The sequence below is a fragment of the Cherax quadricarinatus genome, chromosome 57 (assembly GCF_038502225.1).
Source record: "Cherax quadricarinatus isolate ZL_2023a chromosome 57, ASM3850222v1, whole genome shotgun sequence".
Lineage (NCBI taxonomy): Eukaryota > Metazoa > Arthropoda > Malacostraca > Decapoda > Parastacidae > Cherax > Cherax quadricarinatus.
Window position 1 is genome coordinate 14,369,595 of NC_091348.1, and position 25,000 is coordinate 14,394,594.

At 41.7% G+C, this 25,000-nt stretch overlaps 1 protein-coding gene across 2 annotated transcripts in view; it reads left to right on the plus strand.

Moving 5' to 3' along the window:
• LOC128693387 (uncharacterized) overlaps positions 1-25,000 on the plus strand; it is a 338,832-nt gene that overhangs the window by 211,656 nt on the left and 102,176 nt on the right. For both annotated transcript variants that reach the window (XM_070097375.1, XM_070097376.1), the window contains one exon: positions 18,060-18,208. In XM_070097375.1, the coding sequence (XP_069953476.1) occupies positions 18,060-18,208 (149 nt within the window). The remainder of the gene's footprint in view (positions 1-18,059; positions 18,209-25,000) is intronic.

The following is a 25,000-nucleotide window of genomic DNA, read 5'->3' on the forward strand; positions in this document are numbered from 1 at the left end:
CTGTTCGCAGATGACGTGAAGTTGATGAGAAGAATTAAATCGGACGAGGATGAGGCAGGACTGCAAAGAGACCTGGAGAGGCTGGACATGTGGTCCAGTAACTGGCTCCTCGAATTCAATCCAGCCAAATGCAAAGTCATGAAGATTGGGGAGGGGCAAAGAAGACCGCAGACAGAATATAGGCTAGGTGGACAAAGACTACAGACCTCACTCAGGGAGAAAGACCTTGGGGTGACCATAACACCGAGTACATCACCGGAGGCACACATCAACCAAATAACCGCTGCAGCATACGGGCGCCTGGCAAACCTGAGAATAGCGTTCCGATACCTCAATAAGGAATCGTTCAAGACACTGTACACTGTGTATGTTAGGCCCATACTGGAGTATGCAGCACCAGTCTGGAACCCACACCTGGTCAAGCACGTCAAGAAGTTAGAGAAAGTACAAAGGTTTGCAACAAGGCTAGTCCCAGAGCTCAAGGGAATGTCGTACGAGGAAAGGTTAAGGGAAATCGGACTGACGACACTGGAGGACAGAAGGGTCAGGGGAGACATGATAACGACATACAAGATACTGCGGGGAATAGACAAGGTGGACAGAGATAGGATGTTCCAGAGAGGGGACACAGGGACAAGGGGTCACAACTGGAAGCTGAAGACTCAGACGAGTCACAGGGACGTTAGGAAGTATTTCTTCAGTCATAGAGTTGTCAGCAAGTGGAATAGCCTAGCAAGTGAAGTAGTGGAGGCAGGAACCATACATAGTTTTAAGAAGAGGTATGACAAAGCTCAGGAAGCAGAGAGAGAGAGGATCCAGTAGCGATCAGTGAAGAGGCGGGGCCAGGAGCTGAGTCTCGACCCCTGCAACCACAATTAGGTGAGTACTCACACACACACACACACACACACACACACACACACACACACACACACACACACACACACACACTCACACACACACACACACACACACACACACACACACACACACACACACACACACACACACACACACACACACACACACACACACACACACACACACACACACACACACACACACACACACACACACACACACACACACACACACACACACACACACACACACACACACACACACACACACACACACACACACACACACACACACACACACACACACACACACACACACAATACCATACAGTGACTGTCATTCCTGGTCGTTAGTTTGTGTTTGGTTCATTTTTATAGAGTGAACCACCATCATAACTTGTCCAAATTGAGGTAAAACAAATTACGTTTTCCAATATATAAATAGTTTTTCCAACGGCTCAATATTTCATCAGAATTTTATATAATATATATATATATATATATATATATATATATATATATATATATATATATATATATATATATATATATATATATATATATATATATATATATATATATATATATGTCGTGCCGAATATGTAAAACTGGTCAATTAGCAAGAACTCATTTAAAATTAAGTCCTTTCTAAAATTTTCTCTTATACGTTTAAAGATATTAGTGCAAAATTTTTTAATTCTGCACCAAAAGGATCTTAGAAAACTTACCTAACCTTATTATAACTAGCGCAATTTATTTTAGCCTAACCCAACTAAATATACTACTACTACTACTACTACTGCTACTACTACTACTACTACTACCACTACTACTACTACTAATACTACTACTACTACTACTACTACTACTACTACCACTACTACTACCACTACTACTACTACTACTACTACTACTACTGCTACTACTACCACTACTACTACTACTACCACCACTACCTCTTCCTGCCTATATATACCCGTCCTGCTCCACTTCTCGTTAGTGTGACTTTGTAAATGGTCCAAGTCGGACCGAAACGTCGTCGTAAGATCCTCTCTTCTATGTGCGGGTTATTTGTGTATCGTTCCAGTCACGGTATTGTGCCTTTTTTTGTTATATATTTTAGATTTGTTTACACTAATTTAATACTAAACAAACACAGTGAAATATATTTTTTTCGTTAGGTTCAGAATGATTTTGGCGAAATTATTGCATACACAAATTTTCACTTGTCCTATATGGCAAGATGAACTTTGCTATTTAAGCCAAGATCGCAAGTTCTGTCTATTCGTCGTGCAAACAGATAGTATATTTCGCTTCAGTTTTATCGTTTCAGGCTACTCTATGTGTATATAGTTTGTTTACAATTCTTACGTGAAGTTAACTCTGGAAGACGGCAGACCTGTGCCTAGCCTCTGCCGGTTGTTTATCTGGCCGCTGCTAAACATTTGACCCCTCCCCTCAAAATAAAAGAAAATTGCCAGATATTTCCTAATATTTTACAAGCGAGTTACAAATGTTGAAAACTTTTGCCAAACCTGTGCCAAACAGTTCCTTAACTTGTGGCAGACGTGTTTCAGAGGTGTGGCAGACGTGCCTCAGATGTGCCTCAGATGTGCCTCAGACGTGCCTCAGACGTGCGCCTCAGACGTGCCTCAGACGTGCCTCAGACGTGCCTCAGACGTGCCTCAGACGTGCCTCAGACGTGCCTCAGACGTGCCTCAGACGTGCGCCTCAGACGTGCCTCAGACGTGCCTCAGACGTGCCTCAGACGTGCCTCAGACGTGCCTCAGACGTGCCTCAGACGTGCCTCAGACGTGCCTCAGACGTGCGGTAGATGTTTTGTGGAAAAAGATACTTATGTATAGTTCGTAGCGAAATGTTTCCTTTAATGTCCTGGACTAGACATTAGTGTCTTTTTTCCACATCTTCTCAGTATCGCCATACCATTTCTCAGACGCTGCCCATGTTCCTTCCTAGAACAAGGATGACTGCAGATTCCTTCAGTCCTGAAGTGAATCTCAGTTCATCTCTCCTCTCTCCTTTACTCTCCCATCTCCTCTCACCAGACCTCTGACTCATTCTTGCTACCTCTCACACCCCTCTCCCTTTCTTTCTCTCTGCCATCCACATACCTCTTGTCTTTTCCAAACTTTTTCCCCTGTCTCCCTCTTTATTACTTCTAAATCACTAAATTCTCCCCTTTTCTCTCTCCCCTCTTTTCTCCCCATATTCCTCTGTCTTCTCCCTTTTTGCAATCTCCTATTACTGTTTCTGTCCTAACCTCTCCCTTATACTTACTGCCCTCCTCTTTACCTCTCAATCATTGCTTCTACACACTTCCAAAATCTTTTTTTTCCCCGTCTCTTCCTCCTCCTCCTCCTCCTCTGTCCTGTCCCTCTCTCATTACTCTTCCTTTGTTCCTTCCTTCTCATGTCTCTGTTCCTCACATTCTTGAGAGGGCATGTGTATATTATATGCGTGCAGACAGTACCGTGTGTATTATAAGTGTGTATGCATCTGAGTGTGTATATACATATAAAAATACTCGTGTGCCATTAAGGGTATATACGCGTGCCTTCGAGTTGGTGTGTGTGTGTGCGTATGTATACAGACGTGTTGTGTGTGCAATAATGCAACAATTTGAACTGACGTAGTGCGCATTTTTTTCATTAAAGAGGTCTAGTGACCTGGTCTTTCCCGATAAATTAATATACACTAATGTAATACAACCTACGCTCTGCCTAGCCTATCATAGGTCAGCTTACGTTCAGTAGAGTTTATTCATAAAGTTCAGAGGCTGTGTTTAGCGAGCTAAGGGTGACACTACTGAAGTCTCCCAGCTCAGGGTGACACTACTGAAGTCTCCCAGCTCAGGGTGACACTACTGAAGTCTCCCAGCTCAGGGTGACACTACTGAAGTCTCCCAGCTCAGGGTGACACTACTGAAGTCTCCCAGCTCAGGGTGACACTACTGAAGTCTCCCAGCTCAGGGTGACACTACTGAAGTCTCCCAGCTCAGGCTGACAGATTTCAACACTCTGAGTGTGTCCAGTCCTGTGTGATGGAAAATGATAGGGAGACATACTAGGTTCCTTTTTCTTTCGACTACGTAACTACCCAACTTTGTGAAAATTATTATATATATATATATATATATATATATATATATATATATATATATATATATATATATATATATATATATATATATATATATATATATATTCCGTCTCTCCTCCTTTCCTCTCTCTCAGCTTCACTTTCGACTTCCTCCTCTTCCCTCCCCTCCTCCCTATCCTTTATCCCCCCTCTATCAATTTGTCATAAAACAGCACTGGTTCTCCATGATCAAAAGAAACCTAATTTGATCTTTCACCAGTGATCTGTGAAATATTTCTCTCTCTCTCTCTCTCTCTCTCTCTCTCTCTCTCTCTCTCTCTCTCTCTCTCTCTCTCTCTCTCTCTCTCTCTCTCTCTCTCTCTCTCTCTCTCTCTCTCTCTCTCTCTCTCTCTCTCTCTCTCTCTCTCTCTCGTTTACTCCATTTGCAAGTCAGTAGTAAATATTTGGCACCTTGCCCACCAGTTACTATGTCGTTGAATTCTTTTGTGGAGTGGAGCGCATTGCGTCGTTGAGAAGGGAAAGGAAGGGAGGGAGCTAGAGACAGGGAGAAGAGGAAAAATGGGAAGAGAATAATGGATTTATTTCTACCCTTCCCCCCTTCCTTCCTTCTCTCTCTCGCTCTCCCTTCCTACAAAGTCGTCATCAAGCCACAGGAAGACATGGCTAGATTTTCCTTCAAGCTCACAGACATAATATGGATGGTGGTAGCAATATCCTGCTGTTGTAGCTAGGTTCAATATTCATGTTGTACCTAGGTTCAATATTCATGTTGTACCTAGGTTCAATATTCATGTTGTACCTAGGTTCAATATTCATGTTGTACCTAGGTTCAATATTCATGTTGTACCTAGGTTCAGCATTCATGTTGTACCTAGGTTCAATATTCATGTTGTACCTAGGTTCAATATTCATGCTGTACCTAGGTTCAATATTCATGTTGTACCTAGGTTCAATATTCATGTTGTACCTAGGTTCAATATTCATGTTGTACCTAGGTTCAATATTCATGTTGTACCTAGGTTCAATATTCATGTTGTACCTAGGTTCGACCTTCATGTTGTATCTAGGTTCAGCATTCATGTTGTACCTAGGTTCAATATTCATGTTGTACCTAGGTTCAATATTCATGTTGTACCTAGGTTCAATATTCATGCTGTACCTAGGTTCAATATTCATGTTGTACCTAGGTTCAACATTCATGTTGTACCTAGGTTCAATATTCATGTTGTACCTAGGTTCAATATTCATGTTGTACCTAGGTTCGACCTTCATGTTGTATCTAGGCTCAACATTCATGTTGTACCTAGGTTCAACATACATGTTGTACCTAGGTTCAACATTCATGTTGTACCTAGGTTCAACATACATGTTGTACCTAGGTTCAACATTCATGTTGTACCTAGGTTCAACATACATGTTGTACCTAGGTTCAACATTCATGTTGTACCTAGGTTCGACATTCATGTAGTACCTAGGTTCAACATTCATGTTGTACCTAGGTTCGACATTCATGTTGTACCTAAGTTCGACATTCATGTTGTACCTAGGTTCAACATTCATGTTGTACCTAGGTTCAACATTCATGTTGTACCTAGGTTCGACATTCATGTTGTACCTAAGTTCGACATTCATGTTGCACCTAGGTTCAACATTCATGTTGTACCTAGGTTCAACATTCATGTTGTACCTAGGTTCAACATTCATATTGTACCTAGGTTCAACATTCATGTTGTACCTAAGTTCAACCTTCATGTTGTACTTAGGTTCAACATTCATGTTGTACCTAGGTTCGACCTTCATGTTGTACCTAGGTTCAACATTCATATTGTACCTAGGTTCAACATTCATGTTGTACCTAGGTTCGACCTTCATGTTGTACTTAGGTTCAACATTCATGTTGTACCTAGGTTCAACATTCATGTTGTACCTAGGTTCAACATTCATGTTGTACCAAGGTTCAACCTTCATGATGTACCAAGATTCAGCCTTCATATTGTATCAAGGTTCAATCTTCATGTTGTACCAAAGTTCAACCTTCAGGTTGCACCAAGGTTCAACCTTCATGTTGTACCAAGTTCAACCTTCATGTTGTACCAAGGTTCATTCTTCATGTTGTACCAAGGTTCAATCTTCATGTTGTACCAAGATTCAACCTTCATGTTGTACCAAGTTCAACCTTCATGTTGTACCAAGGTTCATTCTTCATGTTGTACCAAGGTTCAATCTTCATGCTGTACCAAGGTTTAACCTTCATGTTGTACCAAGCTCAATCTTCATGTTGAACCAAGGTTCAATCTTAATGTTATACCAAGGTTCAACCTTCATGTTGTACCAAGGTTCAACCTTCATGTTGTACCAAGGTTCAACCTTCATGTTGTACCAAGGTTCAATCTTCATACTGTACTATTCGTTTAGAGAACTACAACATCCTGGGGCCCCTCATACCCAGTGTGTAAATTTATCCTACTTTTCCGTAAATCATAAACAGATTTTCCGAATAATATTGACTATGTTTCTCAGAGAAGACACATTCTCATTAACAGATGTTTACACAGCCTGCTTGTGGTAGTCCAGGAACGACTAATCATGTTGTCAGAGACGAGAAGACGACACAGTATAATGTATAGTACTGGTGGAAATGTTGGAGCGTGTTTCCTTAAGATATCTGTTGTCACTGTTCACCTAGCAGTAAACAGGTACCTGGGTGTTAGCCAACTGCTGTGGGTTGCATCCTGGGGACAAAATTTAGTATGTCATTAATGTTAGTTATGGTCTGTATAAGTTGTAAATGTATGTGTAGAAATAAAAATAAGAATTATATTATTAACTTTATTAAATATCTGATCAAAAACACTGTAAATAAGGTACGTTGTTGTGGGTAAAAGTCTCTTGGTCCCAATATATAAGTTAATGTGAGGGTTCCCTACTGAGGGTGGGATGGCTTGACTGCTAGAAAAGTGACTTCCCATTTGATTTACCCAGGTTCGAATCTCAAAAAAAAAAATTAATATCCCACAAAGGCCATAAAATTGGCTATCCACATTTCTGGGAAGGTCTCTCAGGAGCCACTGACTTTGACCTCATCATATTTTTTAATACCAAAAAAAAAAATAATCCGAAATTTGGTATTTGTGTAAAAGGTTGGTTAATAAGATTTCAAACCTGTCGACTATACGACAGAAATTATGGTAAAAATATACACTGAGATAAATACACATCTGTATGTGTATATCCCAAGTTCTTGAAAATTTATAACTTGTCATAAATATCTCCCATTAGGATAAATCTTATAACTGGCATCTGTTTTAGCAAAAAATCTTGAAAATCCTTAAGATGTAGTAAACTCTGGAGAAATAAGAATAATGAACACGAAGTTTAAATTGCAAATATAAAATAAAAAACAAAAATCGACAAAAAAAAATTTAACACTGAGAACAATGAAAAATTGAAATCAATGAAATCTGAAACTGTACAAAAAATATCCCCCCCCAAACACAACAGTAAAATCTGAAACCTTACAAAAGTCTTCCTCAGACAAAATACCGAAATCTGAAACCTTACAAAAGTCTTCCTCAGACAAAACACCGAAATCTGAAACCTTACAAAAAAAATCTTTCTCCCCAGACAAGAATAAACGAAATGCTAATCAAATATTTGGTGTAAGGGTATTTAATTATCAACGCAATATGACAGGAACAAAACTCCTCGTCCCTGTACTCCGCTAATGAGAAGACGGCAGCATAAAGATGTTTGTCCTGCCAACACTGCTGTCATTACCAACACTATGGCCATTTCCAACACTATGGTCAGTGCTAACACTCTCGACAGTACCAACACTGCCCTCAGTACCAATACAATACCAGTGCAATAAAAACCCGCCTCCAATTCGTTCACTAACACCCTTACACTTATCTCCTCACATTATTTTGAAATCATGACGAGCGTAATGCATTTCCAAAGGATGTTTTGATACGAAAATGGGGAATTTCCATCATAACTGAGTAAATATGTTCCTTGAGGCTGTACCTAAAGCACCAGGGACGGACATCACTAAAGATTTGTAGCACTTTCTTCACTTTTTCGTAACCATCGGAATCACTGTCACCCTCTCAGTGCTGTGAGACTCACGCTTCGAAATCCTCAACGAGGACACTGCTAGCCACTTCGAAGCCTGGTCTGAGTATTCAGTGGCTTGGGCTACGCGGTTTGTTAGGTGTCCAGCCTGACAAGGTTATATACAATGAGAGGAGTGCATGTCTCACTGTATTTCACGATGTATTTACACTCTGATGTGTGTAACTCTCTGTATTAATCGTCGAGAGGGGTGTATCTCTCTATATTTATTATATAGCGAGAGGCGGGTGTATTTCTCACTCACGTGGGTCTTAGTCATATGATGACCACAGCTGTAGATTTTGGTCATCTGGCCGAGGCCTTCCGATGGCTTACCTAGTGGAATAGTGAGATAGTCCCAGAATGCTTAAAAGGTGTTATAGGGATTCGAGGGCGAAATTTATGGAAAGATCAGAACAATGTGGTATTTCAGCAGACTTAAAGTGTACCAACCCTTCGTAGAGAACACAGTCCTAGTGGGACAGCCCCAGTATGGAGAAAGTCGAGTGAATGATGCTCAGCAGAGTCTGAAGAACGGACAAAGCTCACCTTTAGCCGTGAGATAAACTTTGATCGTCCCTAAATCATCTTATTATCCAATATGGGATATATAGCCAAGTGGGCTAAAACACTTTCAGACAGATGTTCTGCTCAAGTAAGGAGTGGCTAACAAGGGTTCTAATCCACATTCTGACTGAAATAAACGTTTGTGATACACACACACACACACTCACATATATATATATATATATATATATATATATATATATATATATATATATATATATATATATATATATATATATATATATATATATATATATATATATATATATATATATATATATATATATATATACATTTTTTTTTTTTTTTTTTTTTTTTTTTTTTTTTTTTTTTTTTTTTTTTTTTTTTTTTTTTTTTTTTTTTTATAGGATGGGGTCCACCTCTGGTGTAAATTGTGGGACCCATTGCCTCGGAGAAGTGCATATATATATATATATATATATATATATATATATATATATATATATATATATATATATATATATATATATATATATATATATATATATATATATATATTATATATATATATATATATATATATATATATATATATATATATATATATATATATATATATGTAATTTTATTAAAAATTTGATCTTTAATAATTAATTAAATCCCGTCAACATTTTATTTGCTGTATATTTATGGGATGAATATATACACTTTTATAGAGTCAATTTATATACTGTGATTCAATTTTGGAATAAAAAATATTGTTTACGAGTACCCATGGAAAATATTTAAAAAAAAAATACTTGTTTATGTACTCCAATGGAATAATTTTTCGACCCAACAGTGAATATTTTGACTCCTGTGATGAGTCAATGGAGACCAGATTATATGGCATATCTTTTATATTTTCACTGAAAACAGATAATGTTTCACCATTATATATATATATATATATATATATATATATATATATATATATATATATATATATATATATATATATATATATATATATATATATATATATAATGACCCTCGTGTATTTGGAAAGGTTTAAACTTCATTAACCGTTCTCTGACGTCAGTCTTGTATATATATACCAATCACTCTTCACGAATATACGCTGAGAGTAACAGCGAGTGAATACTTAGAGGAATGTACATCTTAGTTTGTATACACTGACAACTTAGTTTTACTCTCTATTTTAAGGATTAAAATAGCTTTTATTGGAAGTGTACAGGCTCTAAGTATACTTATGACCCACTAGCGATAGCACATGCACTTGTACGTGCAACATACGCCCGTACGTGCAACATACGCTTGCACGTGTTAATGGGAGAGAGTATCGGATGCAAAAAGTTGGCAGGCATGGAGGTGAAAACATAATACACAAAGCAAGCTTTTATTGAAGCAACGTTTCTTTCTATGGAAAGCTTTATTAACCTAGATTAAGCTCTATGCAGAGAGAAACGGAAACCCCCTAAAGAAGAGCTCGTCCTGTGTAGTGTGTCTACATACACACGACGTCAGAATTATAGGGGAAAGAGTTATCTATGTTGGAAGCATCACATGAAATATAGAGCAGTGATAAAATTTCTAATTTATGAATGCGTGGAACACGGTAACCCTTTCAGTTCCTGAGGGATAAAACCATCATACCGTTTTTTTCAACAATTGTGCCGTGTATAAAATGAAATAAAATTTGCTTTACCGACTAGTCACACTGTGAGCGGAGAGAGAGAGAGAGAGAGAGAGAGAGAGAGAGAGAGAGAGAGAGAGAGAGAGAGAGAGAGAGAGATGGAAATATGGTGTTAGTGGTTACTCAAACATTTTGTCTCAGTGAGAGCTAACTACACCATGTTGTTAGCTCGTCCGTACCTGAAGCTTCTTCGCTTTGTTGGTGATTTTATAAATATTTATGTAGAGCAAAAGTCATTTCCGAGGCTGGAACAACTGTGACTTGATAATAGACCAGGCTGGAACAACTGTGACTTGATAACAGACCAGGCTGGAACAACTGTGACTTGATAATAGACCAGGCTGGAACAACTGTGACTTGATAACAGACCAGGCTGGAACAACTGTGACTTGATAATAGACCAGGCTGGAACAACTGTGACTTGATAACAGACCAGGCTGGAACAACTGTGACTTGATAATAGACCAGGCTGGAACAACTGTGACTTGATAACAGACCAGGCTGGAACAACTGTGACTTGATAACAGACCAGGCTGGAACAACTGTGACTTGATAACAGACCAGGCTGGAACAACTGTGACTTGATAATAGACCAGGCTGGAACAACTGTGACTTGATAACAGACCAGGCTGGAACAACTGTGACTTGATAACAGACCAGGCTGGAACAACTGTGACTTGATAACAGACCAGGCTGGAACAACTGTGACTTGATAACAGACCAGGCTGGAACAACTGTGACTTGATAATAGACCAGGCTGGAACAACTGTGACTTGATAACAGACCAGGCTGGAACAACTGTGACTTGATAACAGACCAGGCTGGAACAACTGTGACTTGATAACAGACCAGGCTGGAACAACTGTGACTTGATAACAGACCAGGCTGGAACAACTGTGACTTGATAACAGACCAGGCTGGAACAACTGTGACTTGATAACAGACCAGGCTGGAACAACTGTGACTTGATAACAGACCAGGCTGGAATAACTGTGACTTGATAACAGACCAGGCTGGAACAACTGTGACTTGATAACAGACCAGGCTGGAACAACTGTGACTTGATAATAGACCAGGCTGGAACAACTGGGACTTGATAACAGACCAGGCTGGAACAACTGTGACTTGATAACAGACCAGGCTGGAACAACTGTGACTTGATAACAGACCAGGCTGGAACAACTGTGACTTGATAACAGACCAGGCTGGAACAACTGTGACTTGATAACAGACCAGGCTGGAACAACTGTGACTTGATAACAGACCAGGCTGGAACAACTGTGACTTGATAACAGACCAGGCTGGAACAACTGTGACTTGATAACAGACCAGGCTGGAACAACTGTGACTTGATAACAGACCAGGCTGGAACAACTGTGACTTGATAACAGACCAGGCTGGAACAACTGTGACTTGATAACAGACCAGGCTGGAACAACTGTGACTTGATAACAGACCAGGCTGGAACAACTGTGACTTGATAACAGACCAGGCTGGAACAACTGTGACTTGATAATAGACCAGGCTGGAGCAACTGTGACTTGATAACAGACAAGGCTGGAACAACTGTGACTTGATAACAGACCAGGCTGGAACAACTGTGACTTGATAATAGACCAGGCTGGAACAACTGTGACTTGATAACAGACCAGGCTGGAACAACTGTGACTTGATAACAGACCAGGCTGGAATAACTGTGACTTGATAACAGACCAGGCTGGAATAACTTTGACTTGATAACAGACCAGGCTGGAACAACTGTTACTTGATAACAGACCAGGCTGGAACAACTGTGACTTGATAACAGACCAGGCTGGAACAACTGTGACTTGATAACAGACCAGGCTGGAACAACTGTGACTTGATAACAGACCAGGCTGGAACAACTGTGACTTGATAACAGACCAGGCTGGAACAACTGTGACTTGATAACAGACCAGGCTGGAACAACTGTGACTTGATAACAGACCAGGCTGGAATAACTGTGACTTGATAACAGACCAGGCTGGAATAACTGTGACTTGATAACAGACCAGGCTGGAACAACTGTGACTTGATAACAGACCAGGCTGGAACAACTGTGACTTGATAACAGACCAGGCTGGAACAACTGTGACTTGATAACAGACCAGGCTGGAACAACTGTGACTTGATAACAGACCAGGCTGGAACAACTGTGACTTGATAACAGACCAGGCTGGAACAACTGTGACTTGATAACAGACCAGGCTGGAACAACTGTGACTTGATAACAGACCAGGCTGGAACAACTGTGACTTGATAACAGACCAGGCTGGAACAACTGTGACTTGATAACAGACCAGGCTGGAACAACTGTGACTTGATAACAGACCAGGCTGGAATAACTGTGACTTGATAACAGACCAGGCTGGAACAACTGTGACTTGATAACAGACCAGGCTGGAACAACTGTGACTTGATAACAGACCAGGCTGGAACAACTGTGACTTGATAATAGACCAGGCTGGAACAACTGTGATTTGATAACAGACCAGGCTGGAATAACTGTGACTTGATAACAGACCAGGCTGGAACAACTGTGACTTGATAACAGACCAGGCTGGAACAACTGTGACTTGATAACAGACCAGGCTGGAACAACTGTGACTTGATAACAGACCAGGCTGGAACAACTGTGACTTGATAACAGACCAGGCTGGAACAACTGTGACTTGATAACAGACCAGGCTGGAACAACTGTGACTTGATAACAGACCAGGCTGGAACAACCTGTGACTTGATAACAGACCAGGCTGGAACAACTGTGACTTGATAACAGACCAGGCTGGAACAACTGTGACTTGATAACAGACCAGGCTGGAACAACTGTGACTTGATAACAGACCAGGCTGGAACAACTGTGACTTGATAACAGACCAGGCTGGAACGACTGTGACTTGATAACAGACCAGGCTGGAACAACTGTGACTTGATAACAGACCAGGCTGGAACAACTGTGACTTGATAACAGACCATGCTGGAACTACTGTGACTTGATAACAGACCAGGCTGGAACAACTGTGACTTGATAACAGACCAGGCTGGAACAACTGTGACTTGATAATAGACCAGGCTGGAACAACTGTGACTTGATAACAGACCATGCTGGAACAACTGTGACTTGATAACAGACCAGGCTGGAACAACTGTGACTTGATAATAGACCAGGCTGGAACAACTGTGACTTGATAATAGACCAGGCTGGAACAACTGTGACTTGATAACAGACCAGGCTGGAACAACTGTTGAAACAACACGTCGTCGCTTCCTCTCCAAACTGCGAGTTATTTGTGAACAATTGTGTTGATCATTGTACAGCTGTGTCGATAGTGTAGATTTGTAAATAGTCGAAGTCGGACCGAAACGTCGCCATAAGCTTCTCTCTCCTATATTCGGGTTATTTATGTATTGTTCCAGCCACGGTATTGTGATTTTTTTGTTATTTAAGTAGTGTATCTTTTTCTATAACGGTTTCAGGGATACTAAAAATCACTGTTATTTTTTATACTGAAGATTAATACATGCAGACCTCGTGTCAGGTATATAAGAAAGTAGAAAAACAAATATGTTTTTAAACCCTAGATAAGTCGTAAACAAAGACTGTCAGCAAATAAACTAAAGAACTGACGAAGACTTGAACTGTAGTTCATGCGGATAACAACAGCAGAACTAACAACAAGATGGTGTTACAATGAGCATTTCTGTGACATGGTTGTATCAGCAGCACCAACTGTGACCCAACTGTCTCATTCCAAAGCACAAGAAGCTTTCAAGCAACCTGAAAGGGCCACCACGAGGGGTGCCCTTGAGAGTATGAGAACAGATATGCCACGCAAGCTTCAAGGGCTGTAGGATGAAACAGGTGCCGCTGACACAAATTATGGCACAGAAATACTGATTTTAGAATCATTCTATTGCAAGCTCTATGGTTACAGCGTTGGGCCTGCTATATACATAGACGACTACTCGAGTCACCGTCCATTCAAATACCATAATGTTTGTGACATAATACATGAGACTAGAGAATTGCTACACTAGACATGCTACCTCATTCTACCTCTCTAGCGAACTCACTACAAAACAAACTTTTAGAAAGCTCTCTTGGCAATCCCACTGATTAAGTTTTAGCATGGTGTCTACCCTAACTTTGCGAACTTCCAACCTTGCCTAACTTCAAACAAGATCCTCCAACTTAATTTATCGTGTAAGTTAACTTAAATAAACCCCTGACAGGTTAAATTAACGTAAAGTTACAACCTCTAGTTTTCAAGGTGAGAAAAGGTAACGAGTGAAACCCTAACTTTGCACACAGAAAGGAAGCAGAGGAACAGCCTAGATGTAGTGGCTGGTTTATTGGACATCTCACCTACACAGTGAGGATGGTAGCGTAAGACCTATGTATATTCATAATGCCTAGGAACAAGGCCCAGAAAATGTTAAAAGGAATGCATATGGATATGTATATATGTATTCTTTGATAATGTGAGAAATCACGAAAGCTTTTGGAAATTCAGTACTTTTTTCACGGTGGTTATTTGGCATATACATAATATATACAGAAATCGAAAAAATAACTATTCTTAAGTGCAATATTCTTCTTCACATCATGATAGAATTAAATTTTTTGTATTCTTACTAATGTTTTTGAGAACTTTACGGATTTGTAGCCCAGAGTTCATAGATGAAGAAATCTTGAAGATTTATGAAATAACTAATGATCTAAAATACCCAAAACTCTTAATTGATAAATCTTTTAAAACTGCTAGAAGTACATTTTACTATTCAAAAAAGGACAAATAATCTTATTCAGCCAAGAATATGTTGGTTCTCCTTTACCTTGAAACCTTTCTTGATAAACCTTCTCTGCTTAAGAATTTTAAAATCAATGTTTTTTTTTAAAGTTCTGAGACAATAAAAAATCTTTTGATTAAAAATTCCCCCGAAAGTGCTGACAGCTGTGTCTACAAGATTCCCTGTAAAAGAATGTGATAATGTTTATTACGGTCAAACTGGGAAAAGTCTTGAACTAAGATTAAAGCAACATAAATATAGCTTCAGAAATGGACAAGAGTCTAATACTCTGTTTTTCATGAGAGAGATTTTAACCATCCAATTGATTTACAAAAGACTGAGAAAGTTGTATTAAGCAGATCCATAGTTGAGAGAAATATAACAGAATTAAGTTTCATAAAAAAATGGTTTTGAAATTGATATGAATATTAGCTTAGGATTATATAAATTAGATTCACTTATAATTAATAAAATTTGTGAAGAATTTAGAGTATGTTCGACAGGTTAAAATCATAAAACTTGGGTAGAATATAAGCTAAGTTTGACAGGTCCTTGACCATCTCACCCGCATCATCATAAAGGGAAGAGTGAAGTGTTGTTTGTTGACCGTGAGCTATAATCTCGCCCTTATATGCCTGCTGCTGATCTTTTATTTTTACAGTTACTTGATAATGTGAGAAATCACAAAAGCGTTTGAAGGTTCACTATTTTTTTCAATGGTTGTTCCATATATTATGATATCACAGTGTGTGACATGGCCTGACGCTCTACGCTTCTGCCTTGCTTCAGAGAGAATTTTTTCCTTCTACTACCTACTGTTAGCCTTGCAACACTGCATTGCTCCTGACGACCCACAAAGAATGCGAAAGATCTTGAGCTACAGATTTTCATTCTCATGTGGTGTGTTCTGTACTGTTATATATATATATATATATATATATATATATATATATATATATATATATATATATATATGTGTGTGTGTGTGTGTGTGTGTGTGTGTGTGTGTGTGTGTGTGTGTGTGTGTGTGTGTGTGTGTGTGTGTGTGTGTGTGTGAAAGAATAGAGAAATTCCAAACGCTTTTGTGACTACTCACATTATCAAGGAACAATAAAAGTAATGAATCAAAGGAAGGCATATAAAGGATCTAGACCACACCTCACTATCATATCCCACAACAAAGCAACACCTGACGCGCGACTCATAAGAAAGAGAACACTGCAGCAGGCCCGCTGGCCCAACTAGACAGGTCCTTCACACAACCCACAAACAAACTATTCTAACCAAGAATTAAGAATTTTAAAATTTATTATTTGTCCAATGTATTATTAAATTCTTCCCAAATTCTATTATTATAAATGGATCTAATTTACATAAACCAAAGGAAATATTCATATTATTGTCAAAACTGCTTTTTATGAAACAAGATTCAATTATATTCCTGTCGACCATGGACTTGCTTGATACAACTCTCTCAACTTTTTGAAAATCAATTGGATGGTTAAAATCTCTCACATGAATAAATAGAGCATTGGAATCTTGTCCAGTTCTAATGCTATATTTATGTTGTTCTAATCTTAGTTCGAGACTTTTACCAGTTTGACCGTAATAAACTTTATCGCAAATTTTACAAGGAATCTTATAGACACATCCGTCAGCATTTTGGGGGGAATTCTTTATCAAAAGTTTTTTTAACTGTATCAGGAATTTTAAATACAACTTTGATATTAAAAGTCTTAAGAAGAGAAGGCATATCAACCAAGTTTTCATGATAAGGGAGAACCAACATATTTTTAGTTGAATAAGGCTGGTTGTCCCTTTTTGGATTGTAAAAAGTATTTCTAGCAATTTTAAAAGATTTATCAATTACGTTTCTTGGGTATTTCAAATAATTAACTATTTCATAAATTTTGGATATTTCTTCATCTATGAACTCAGGACTACAAATTCGTAAAGCTCTCAAAAACATTGATGAGAAAACAGACAGTTTAACTCTATCTTGATGTGAAGAATAATAGTGGACATAGGAACAGTTATTTGTAGGTTTTCTGTAAATTTTAAATTTTAGTTCATTATTACCCTTAATAATTAAAACATCTAGAAAAGGCAATGGCTAAGCTATTTAATTTACCAAGGAAATGGTGTATATCTACATTCTTGGGCATAAGACACAAAATATCATCAACATATCTGAACCATTTAGTTTTGATGTTACTTCCTTGTTTACGAAAGTTCCTGTTGATGATTTATTAAGTTTCTCATCTGAAGAACTCATTAATTATGATTTACCATTGCAAGTTCCTACCATCATTAAACTTATTAAACTTTGCATTGTTGATGCAAAATTTGTATTTAATGATAAGTTTTACACTCAGAAGTTTGGTATGGCAATGGGAAATCCTCTTTCACCTGTTCTTAGTAACCCATACATGGAATTTTTTTAAACAAGGTTGCTTAACACAATCCTCCCTAATAGAGCTAAATGGTTCAGATATGTTGATGATATTTTGTGTCTTATACCCAAGAATGTAGATATACACCATTCTATAAACTTTACTGTTGAGTTTGAGGAAAATAACTCATTGCCTTTTCTAGATGTTTTAATTATTAAGGGTAATAATGGATTCAAATTTAAAATTTACAGTAAACCTACAAATAACTGTTCCTATGTCCACTATTATTCTTCACATCAAGATAGAGTTAAACTGTCTGTTTTCTCATCAGCGTTTTTGAGAACTTTACGTATTTGTAGTCCAAAAAGAGACAACCAGCCTTATTCAACTAAAAATATGTTAGTTCTCCCTTACCATGAAAACTTGGTTGATATGTCTTCTCTTCTTAAGACTTTTAATATCGAAGTTGTATTTAAAAATCTTGATACAGTACATATATTATTATATATAACAATAATAATTTTTTTTGACTCGCAGGTCACACCCGTACGCCTTCGAGGTGTGTGGTCGGCGGGGTGAAGCTCTGCTGTACCTCAGTGGTCAGAGTGAGAGTGAGACTCAGAGATGGATGGCTGAGATCAGGAACATCCTCTGGCCTCCCACCCACCTAGACGCCATCAGGAGAAGTAAGCAACTCGCGAATACCTCCTTTTTCACCTCATTCTTCTTGGACTGACATTTTCCCCTGTAGTTCCTCTGTCCCTCCCTCCCCATTCCTCCATCGATGCAACCTTCCCCTTCCCTCCTCCCCAACTCTTCCATCCAAAGACCATCCCAAACCCTCACCCCTAAATTGAACCCTTCCTCTCCTCTGCATATATATTACAAACCTTAGGACCTAACCTATTATATATATATATATATATATATATATATATATATATATATATATATATATATATATATATATATATATATATATATATATATATATATATATAGGGAGGTATCACCTCTAGAACTGTCCTAGGGACCCTCATCCTCAGAGAAAAGAATAAACTTGCTTCAGGGAAAACTCAAGGTTTCACCACCGTGAAAGAAAGTAGTGAATTTCCAAAAGCTTTCCTGATTTTTCACATTATCAAGTTGGTCTGTATTTTTCGACCCTCAACTGGAGTCCTCTTCAGCAGATATAAAAAGTGAGATAGAGACATGTTTGTATAGAAAGAAAGAGAAATCACCTCAGGTGAAAGCAATGTCATGTCGAGAGTTTAGAGTACTCACCTAATTCACCTAATTGTGGTTTGCAGGGGTCGAGACTCAGTTCCTGGCCCCGAGTGTGTTAGTTACTGTGTCAAAGTCATGTCAAGTGCCTAAAGAGTGTATTAGGGTCTGCTGAGTGGTGATGTGTGTTGGTAAGTGTTTACGAGTATTGTTAAGTGATGGAGAGTGCTGTTCAGTGTTGGAGAGTACTGTAAAGTGTTGGAGAGTGTTAAGTGTTGGAGGGTGTGGTTAAGTGTTGGAGAGTGTTGTTAAGTGTTGACGAGTGTTGTAAGTGTTGGAGAATGTTAAGTGTTGGAGAGTGTTGTTAAGTGTTGAAGAGTGTTGTTAAGTGTTGACGAGTGTTGTAAGTGTTGGAGAGTGTTAAGTGTTGGAGAGTGTTGTTAAGTGTTGAAGAGTGTTGTTAAGTGTTGACGAGTGTTGTAAGTGTTGGAGAGTGTTAAGTGTTGGAGAGTGTTGTTAAGTGTTGAAGAGTGTTGTTAAGTGTTGACGAGTGTTGTAAGTGTTGGAGAGTGTTAAGTGTTGGAGAGTGTTGTTAAGTGTTGAAGAGTGTTGTTAAGTGTTGACGAGTGTTGTAAGTGTTGGAGAGTGTTAAGTGTTGGAGAGTGTTGTTAAGTGTTGAAGTGTGTTGTTAAGTGTTAGAGGGTATTGTTAGAAGACTCAATGAGTATATATGAATGGCAATCATCAGCTCTCTATATGAAGAGAAGTCAGACTTGTAGCTAGGTTCACACTGGGTCATGTAAGGTCACGTTGAAGGTAAGAGGCTAACGAGGTCACCTTGGTCTGATGACCTCGCGGGCTACACCACCAACAACACGTCGTGGTGGTGGAAGTGTTCTAATATTGAAACCTCACCCACTCTCTCAAGCCACTCCCATCACCACTACCACCACCATCACCACCACCACCACCATCACCAATACCACCAGCACCACCACCACCACCACCACCACCACCACCACCAGCACTACCACCACTGCCATCACCACCACCACCACTGCCACCACCACTGCCACCACCATCACCACTACCACCACCATCACCAGTACCACCACCACCACCACCACCACCAGCACTACCACCACTGCCATCACCACCACCACCACTGCCACCACCACTGCCACCACCATCACCACTACCACCACCATCACCAGTACCACCACCACCACCACCACCACCACTACCACCACTGCCATCACCACCACCACCACTGCCACCACCACTGCCACCACCACCACCACTACCACTACTGCCATCACCACTACCACCACCATCACCACTACCACCAGCACCACAACCACCACTACCACTACTGCCATCACCACCACCACCACTGCCACCACCATCACCACTACCAACACCACCACTACCATCACAACCACCACCACTACCACCACCGCCACTACTACCACCACCGCCATCATCACAACAACAACCACCACCACTACCACCACCACCACCTCCACCATCACCACCACCACCATCATCACCACCACCACCACCACCCCCACCACCACCACCACCATCACCACCATCACCACCATCACCACCATCATCACCACCACCATCACCACCACCACCACCATCACCACCACCACCACCACCACCACCACCACCATCACCACCATCACCACCATCACCACCATCACCATCACCACCACCACCACCATCACCACCACCACCACCACCACCATCACCACCATCACCACCATCACCACCATCACCACCATCACCACCATCACCACCATCACCACCATCACCACCACCACCACCATCATCACCATCACCACCGTCACCACCACCACCACCATCACCACCATCACCACCATCACCACCATCACCACCACCACCACCACCACCACCACCATCACCACCATCACCACCATCACCACCATCACCATCACCACCATCACCATCATCACCACCACCACCACCACCACCACCACCACCACCACCACCACCACCACCACCACCACCACCACCACCACCACCACCACCACCACCATCACCACCATCACCACCATCACCACCATCACCACCATCACCACCATCACCACCATCACCACCACCACCACCACCACCATCACCACCATCACCACCATCACCACCATCACCACCACCACCACCACCACCATCACCACCATCACCACCATCACCACCATCACCACCATCACCACCATCACCACCATCACCACCACCACCACCATCACCACCATCACCACCATCACCACCATCATCACCACCACCACCATCACCACCATCACCACCATCACCACCATCACCACCATCACCACCATCACCACCACCACCACCACCACCACCACCATCACCACCATCACCACCTTCACCACCATCACCACCATCACCACCACCACCACCACCACCATCACCACCATCACCATCACCACCATCACCACCATCACCACCATCACCACCATCACCACCATCACCACCATCACAACCATCACCACCATCACCACCATCACCACCATCACCACCACCATCACGACCTCGTCGTCGTCTCCAGACTCTCCCAATACCTCGATATATTGAGGTCTTTGTATCTGGGTCTCTCTCTCTCTCTCTCTCTCTCTCTCTCTCTCTCTCTCTCTCTCTCTCTCTCTCTCTCTCTCTCTCTCTCTCCATTAATGTGTATAAATATCTTAATCAACGATCGATTTAATACTTAAAAAATCGCTTAGTGATCTACATTTGTTTAGTAGCTTAATTCGTTATCATCATCGTCAATATTATCAACGTCATCATCATCATCATTATCACCACTATCATCATTATCGTCATCATATATCTTTAAATGTATTAAACGTCTTTAAACTGCGCACAGTAATCTTTTACCAAAGATGTTGGTATATCCCGGTATTGCAGCATCACCCTTAGTCTGGTGTTGGTAGATCCCGGTACAGCAGCATCACCCTTAGTCTGGTGTTTGTAGATCCCGGTACTGCAGCATCACCCTTAGTCTGGTGTTGGTAGATCCCGGTACTGCAGCATCACCCTTAGTCTGGTGTTGATAGATCCCGGTACTGCAGCATCACCCTTAGTCTGGTGTTGGTAGATCCCGGTACTGCAGCATCACCCTTAGTCTGGTGTTTGTAGATCCCGGTACTGCAGCATCACTCTTAGTCTGGTGTTGGTAGATCCCGGTACAGCAGCATCACCCTTAGTCTGGTGTTTGTAGATCCCGGTACTGTAGCATCACCCTTAGTCTGGTGTTTGTAGACCCCGGTACTGCAGCATCACTCTTAGTCTGGTGTTGGTAGATCCCGGTACAGCAGCATCACCCTTCGTCTGGTGTTGGTAGATCCCGGTACTGCAGCATCACCCTTAGTCTGGAGGTGGTAGATTCCGGTACTGCAGCATCACCCTTAGTCTGGTGTTTGTAGATCCCGGTACTGCAGCATCACCCTTAGTCTGGTGTTTGTAGATCCCAGTACTGCAGCATCACCCTTAGTCTGGTGTTTGTAGATCCCGGTACTGCAGCATCACCCTTAGTCTGGTGTTCGTAGATCCCGGTACTGCAGCATCACCCTTAGTCTGGTGGTGGTAGATTCCGGTACAGCAGCATCACCCTTAGTCTGATGTTGGTAGATCCCGGTACTGCAGCATCACCCTCAGTCTGGTGGTGGTAGATTCCGGTACTGCAGCATCACCCTTAGTCTGCTGTTGGTATATCCCGGTAGCGCAGCATCACCATTAGTCTGGTGTTTGTAGATCCCAGTACTGCAGCATCACCCTCAATCTGGTGTTTGTAGATCCCGGTACAGCAGCATCACCCTTAGTCTGGTGTTGGTAGATCCCGGTACTGCAGCATCACCCTTAGTCTGGTGGTGGTAGATTCCGGTACAGCAGCATCACCCTTAGTCTGATGTTGGTAGATCCATGTACTGCAGCATCACCCTTAGTCTGGTGGTGGTATATTCTGGTACTGCAGCATCACCCTTAGTCTGCTGTTGGTAGATCCCGGTACTGCAGCATCACCCTTAGTCTGGTGTTTGTAGATCCCGGTACTGCAGCATCACTCTTAGTCTGATGTTTGTAGATCCCGGTACAGCAGCATCACCCTTAGTCTGGTGTTGGTAGATCCCGGTACTGCAGCATCACCCTTAGTCTGGTGGTGGTAGATTCCGGTACTGCAGCATCACCCTTAGTCTTGTGTTGGTAGATCCCGGTACTGCAGCATCACCCTTAGTCTGGTGATGGTAGATTCCGGTACTGCAGCATCACCCTTAGTCTGCTGTTGGTAGATCCCGGTACTGCAGCATCACCCTTAGTCTGCTGTTGGTAGATCCCGGTACTGCAGCATCACCCTTAGTCTGGTGTTGGTAGATCCCGGTACTGCAGCATCACCCTTAGTCTGGTGTTGGTATATCCCAGTACTGCAGCATCACCCTTAGTCTGGTGGTGGTAGATCCCGGTACTGCAGCATCACCCTTAGTCTGTTGTTGCTGGATACCGGTACTGCAGCATCACCCTTAGTCTGGTGTTGCTGGATACCGTTACTGCAGCATCACCCTTAGTCTGGTGTTGCTGGATACCAGTACTGCAGCATCACCCTTAGTCTGGTGTTGCTGGATACCGGTACTGCAGCATCACCCTTAGTCTGGTGTTGGTAGATCCCGGTACTGCATCATCACCCTTAGTCTAGTGTTGGTAGATCCCGGTACTGCAGCATCACCCTTAGTCTGCTGTTGGTAGATCCCGGTGCTGCAGCATCACCCTTAGTCTGGTGTTCGTAGATCCCGGTACTGCAACATCACCCTTAGTCTGGTGTTGGTAGATCCCGGTATTGCAGTATCACCCTTAGTCTGGTGTTGGTAGATCCCGGTACTGCAGCATCACCCTTAGTCTGGTGGTGGTAGATCCCGGTACTGCAGCATCACCCTTAGTCTGGTGTGGTAGATCCCGGTACTGCAGCATCACCCTTAGTGTGGTGTTGGTAGATCCCGGTACTGCGGCATCACCCTTAGTCTGGTGTTGGTAGATCCCGTTACTGCAGCATCACCCTTAGTCTGGTGGTGGTAGATCCCGGTACTGCAGCATCACCCTTAATCTGCTGTTGGTAGATCCCGGTGCTGCAGCATCACCCTTAGTCTGGTGTTGGTAGATCCCGGTACTGCAACATCACCCTTAGTCTGGTGTTGGTAGATCCCGGTATTGCAGTATCACCCTTAGTCTGGTGTTGGTAGATCCCGGTACTGCAGCATCACCCTTAGTCTGGTGGTGGTAGATCCCGGTACTGCAGCATCACCCTTAGTCAGGTGTGGTAGATCCCGGTACTGCAGCATCACCCTTAGTCTGGTGTTGGTAGATCCCGGTACTGCAGCATCACCCTTAGTCTGGTGGTCTTAGATTCCGGTACTGCAGCATCACTCTTAGTCTGCTGTTGGTAGATCCCGGCACTGCAGCATCACCCTTAGTCTGGTGTTGGTAGATCCCGGTACTGCAGCATCACTCTTAGTCTGGTGTGGTAGATCCCGGTACTGCAGCATCACCAATAGTCTGGTGTTGGTAGATCCCGGTACTGCAGCATCACCCTTAGTCTGGTGGTGGTAGATCTCGGTACTGCAGCATCACCCTTAGTCTGCTGTTGGTAGATCCCAGTACTGCAGCATCACCCTTAGTCTGGTGTTGGTAGATTCCAGTACTGCAGCATCACCCTTAGTCTGGTGTTGGTAGATCCCAGTACTGCAGCATCATCCTTTGTCTAGTGTTGGTAGATCCCAGTACTGTAGCATCACCCTTTGTCTAGTGTTGGTAGATCCCAGTACTGCAGCATCACCCTTAGTCTGGTGTTGGTAGATCCCAGTACTGCAGCATCCCCCTTTGTCTAGTGTTGGTAGATCCCAGTACTGCAGCATCACCCTTTGTCTAGTGTTGGTAGATCCCAGTACTGCAGCATCACCCTTAGTCTGGTGTTGGTAGATCCCAGAAACGCAGCGTCACCCTTAGCCTAGTGTTTGTAGATCCCAGTACTGTAGCATCACCCTTAGTCTAGTGTTGGTAGATCCCAGTACTGCAGCATCACCCTTAGTCTGGTGTTGGTAGATCCCAGAAACGCAGCGTCACCCTTAGCCTAGTGTTTGTAGATCCCAGTACTGTAGCATCACCCTTAGTCTAGTGTTGGTAGATCCCAGTACTGCAGCATCACCCTTAGTCTAGTGTTGGTAGATCCC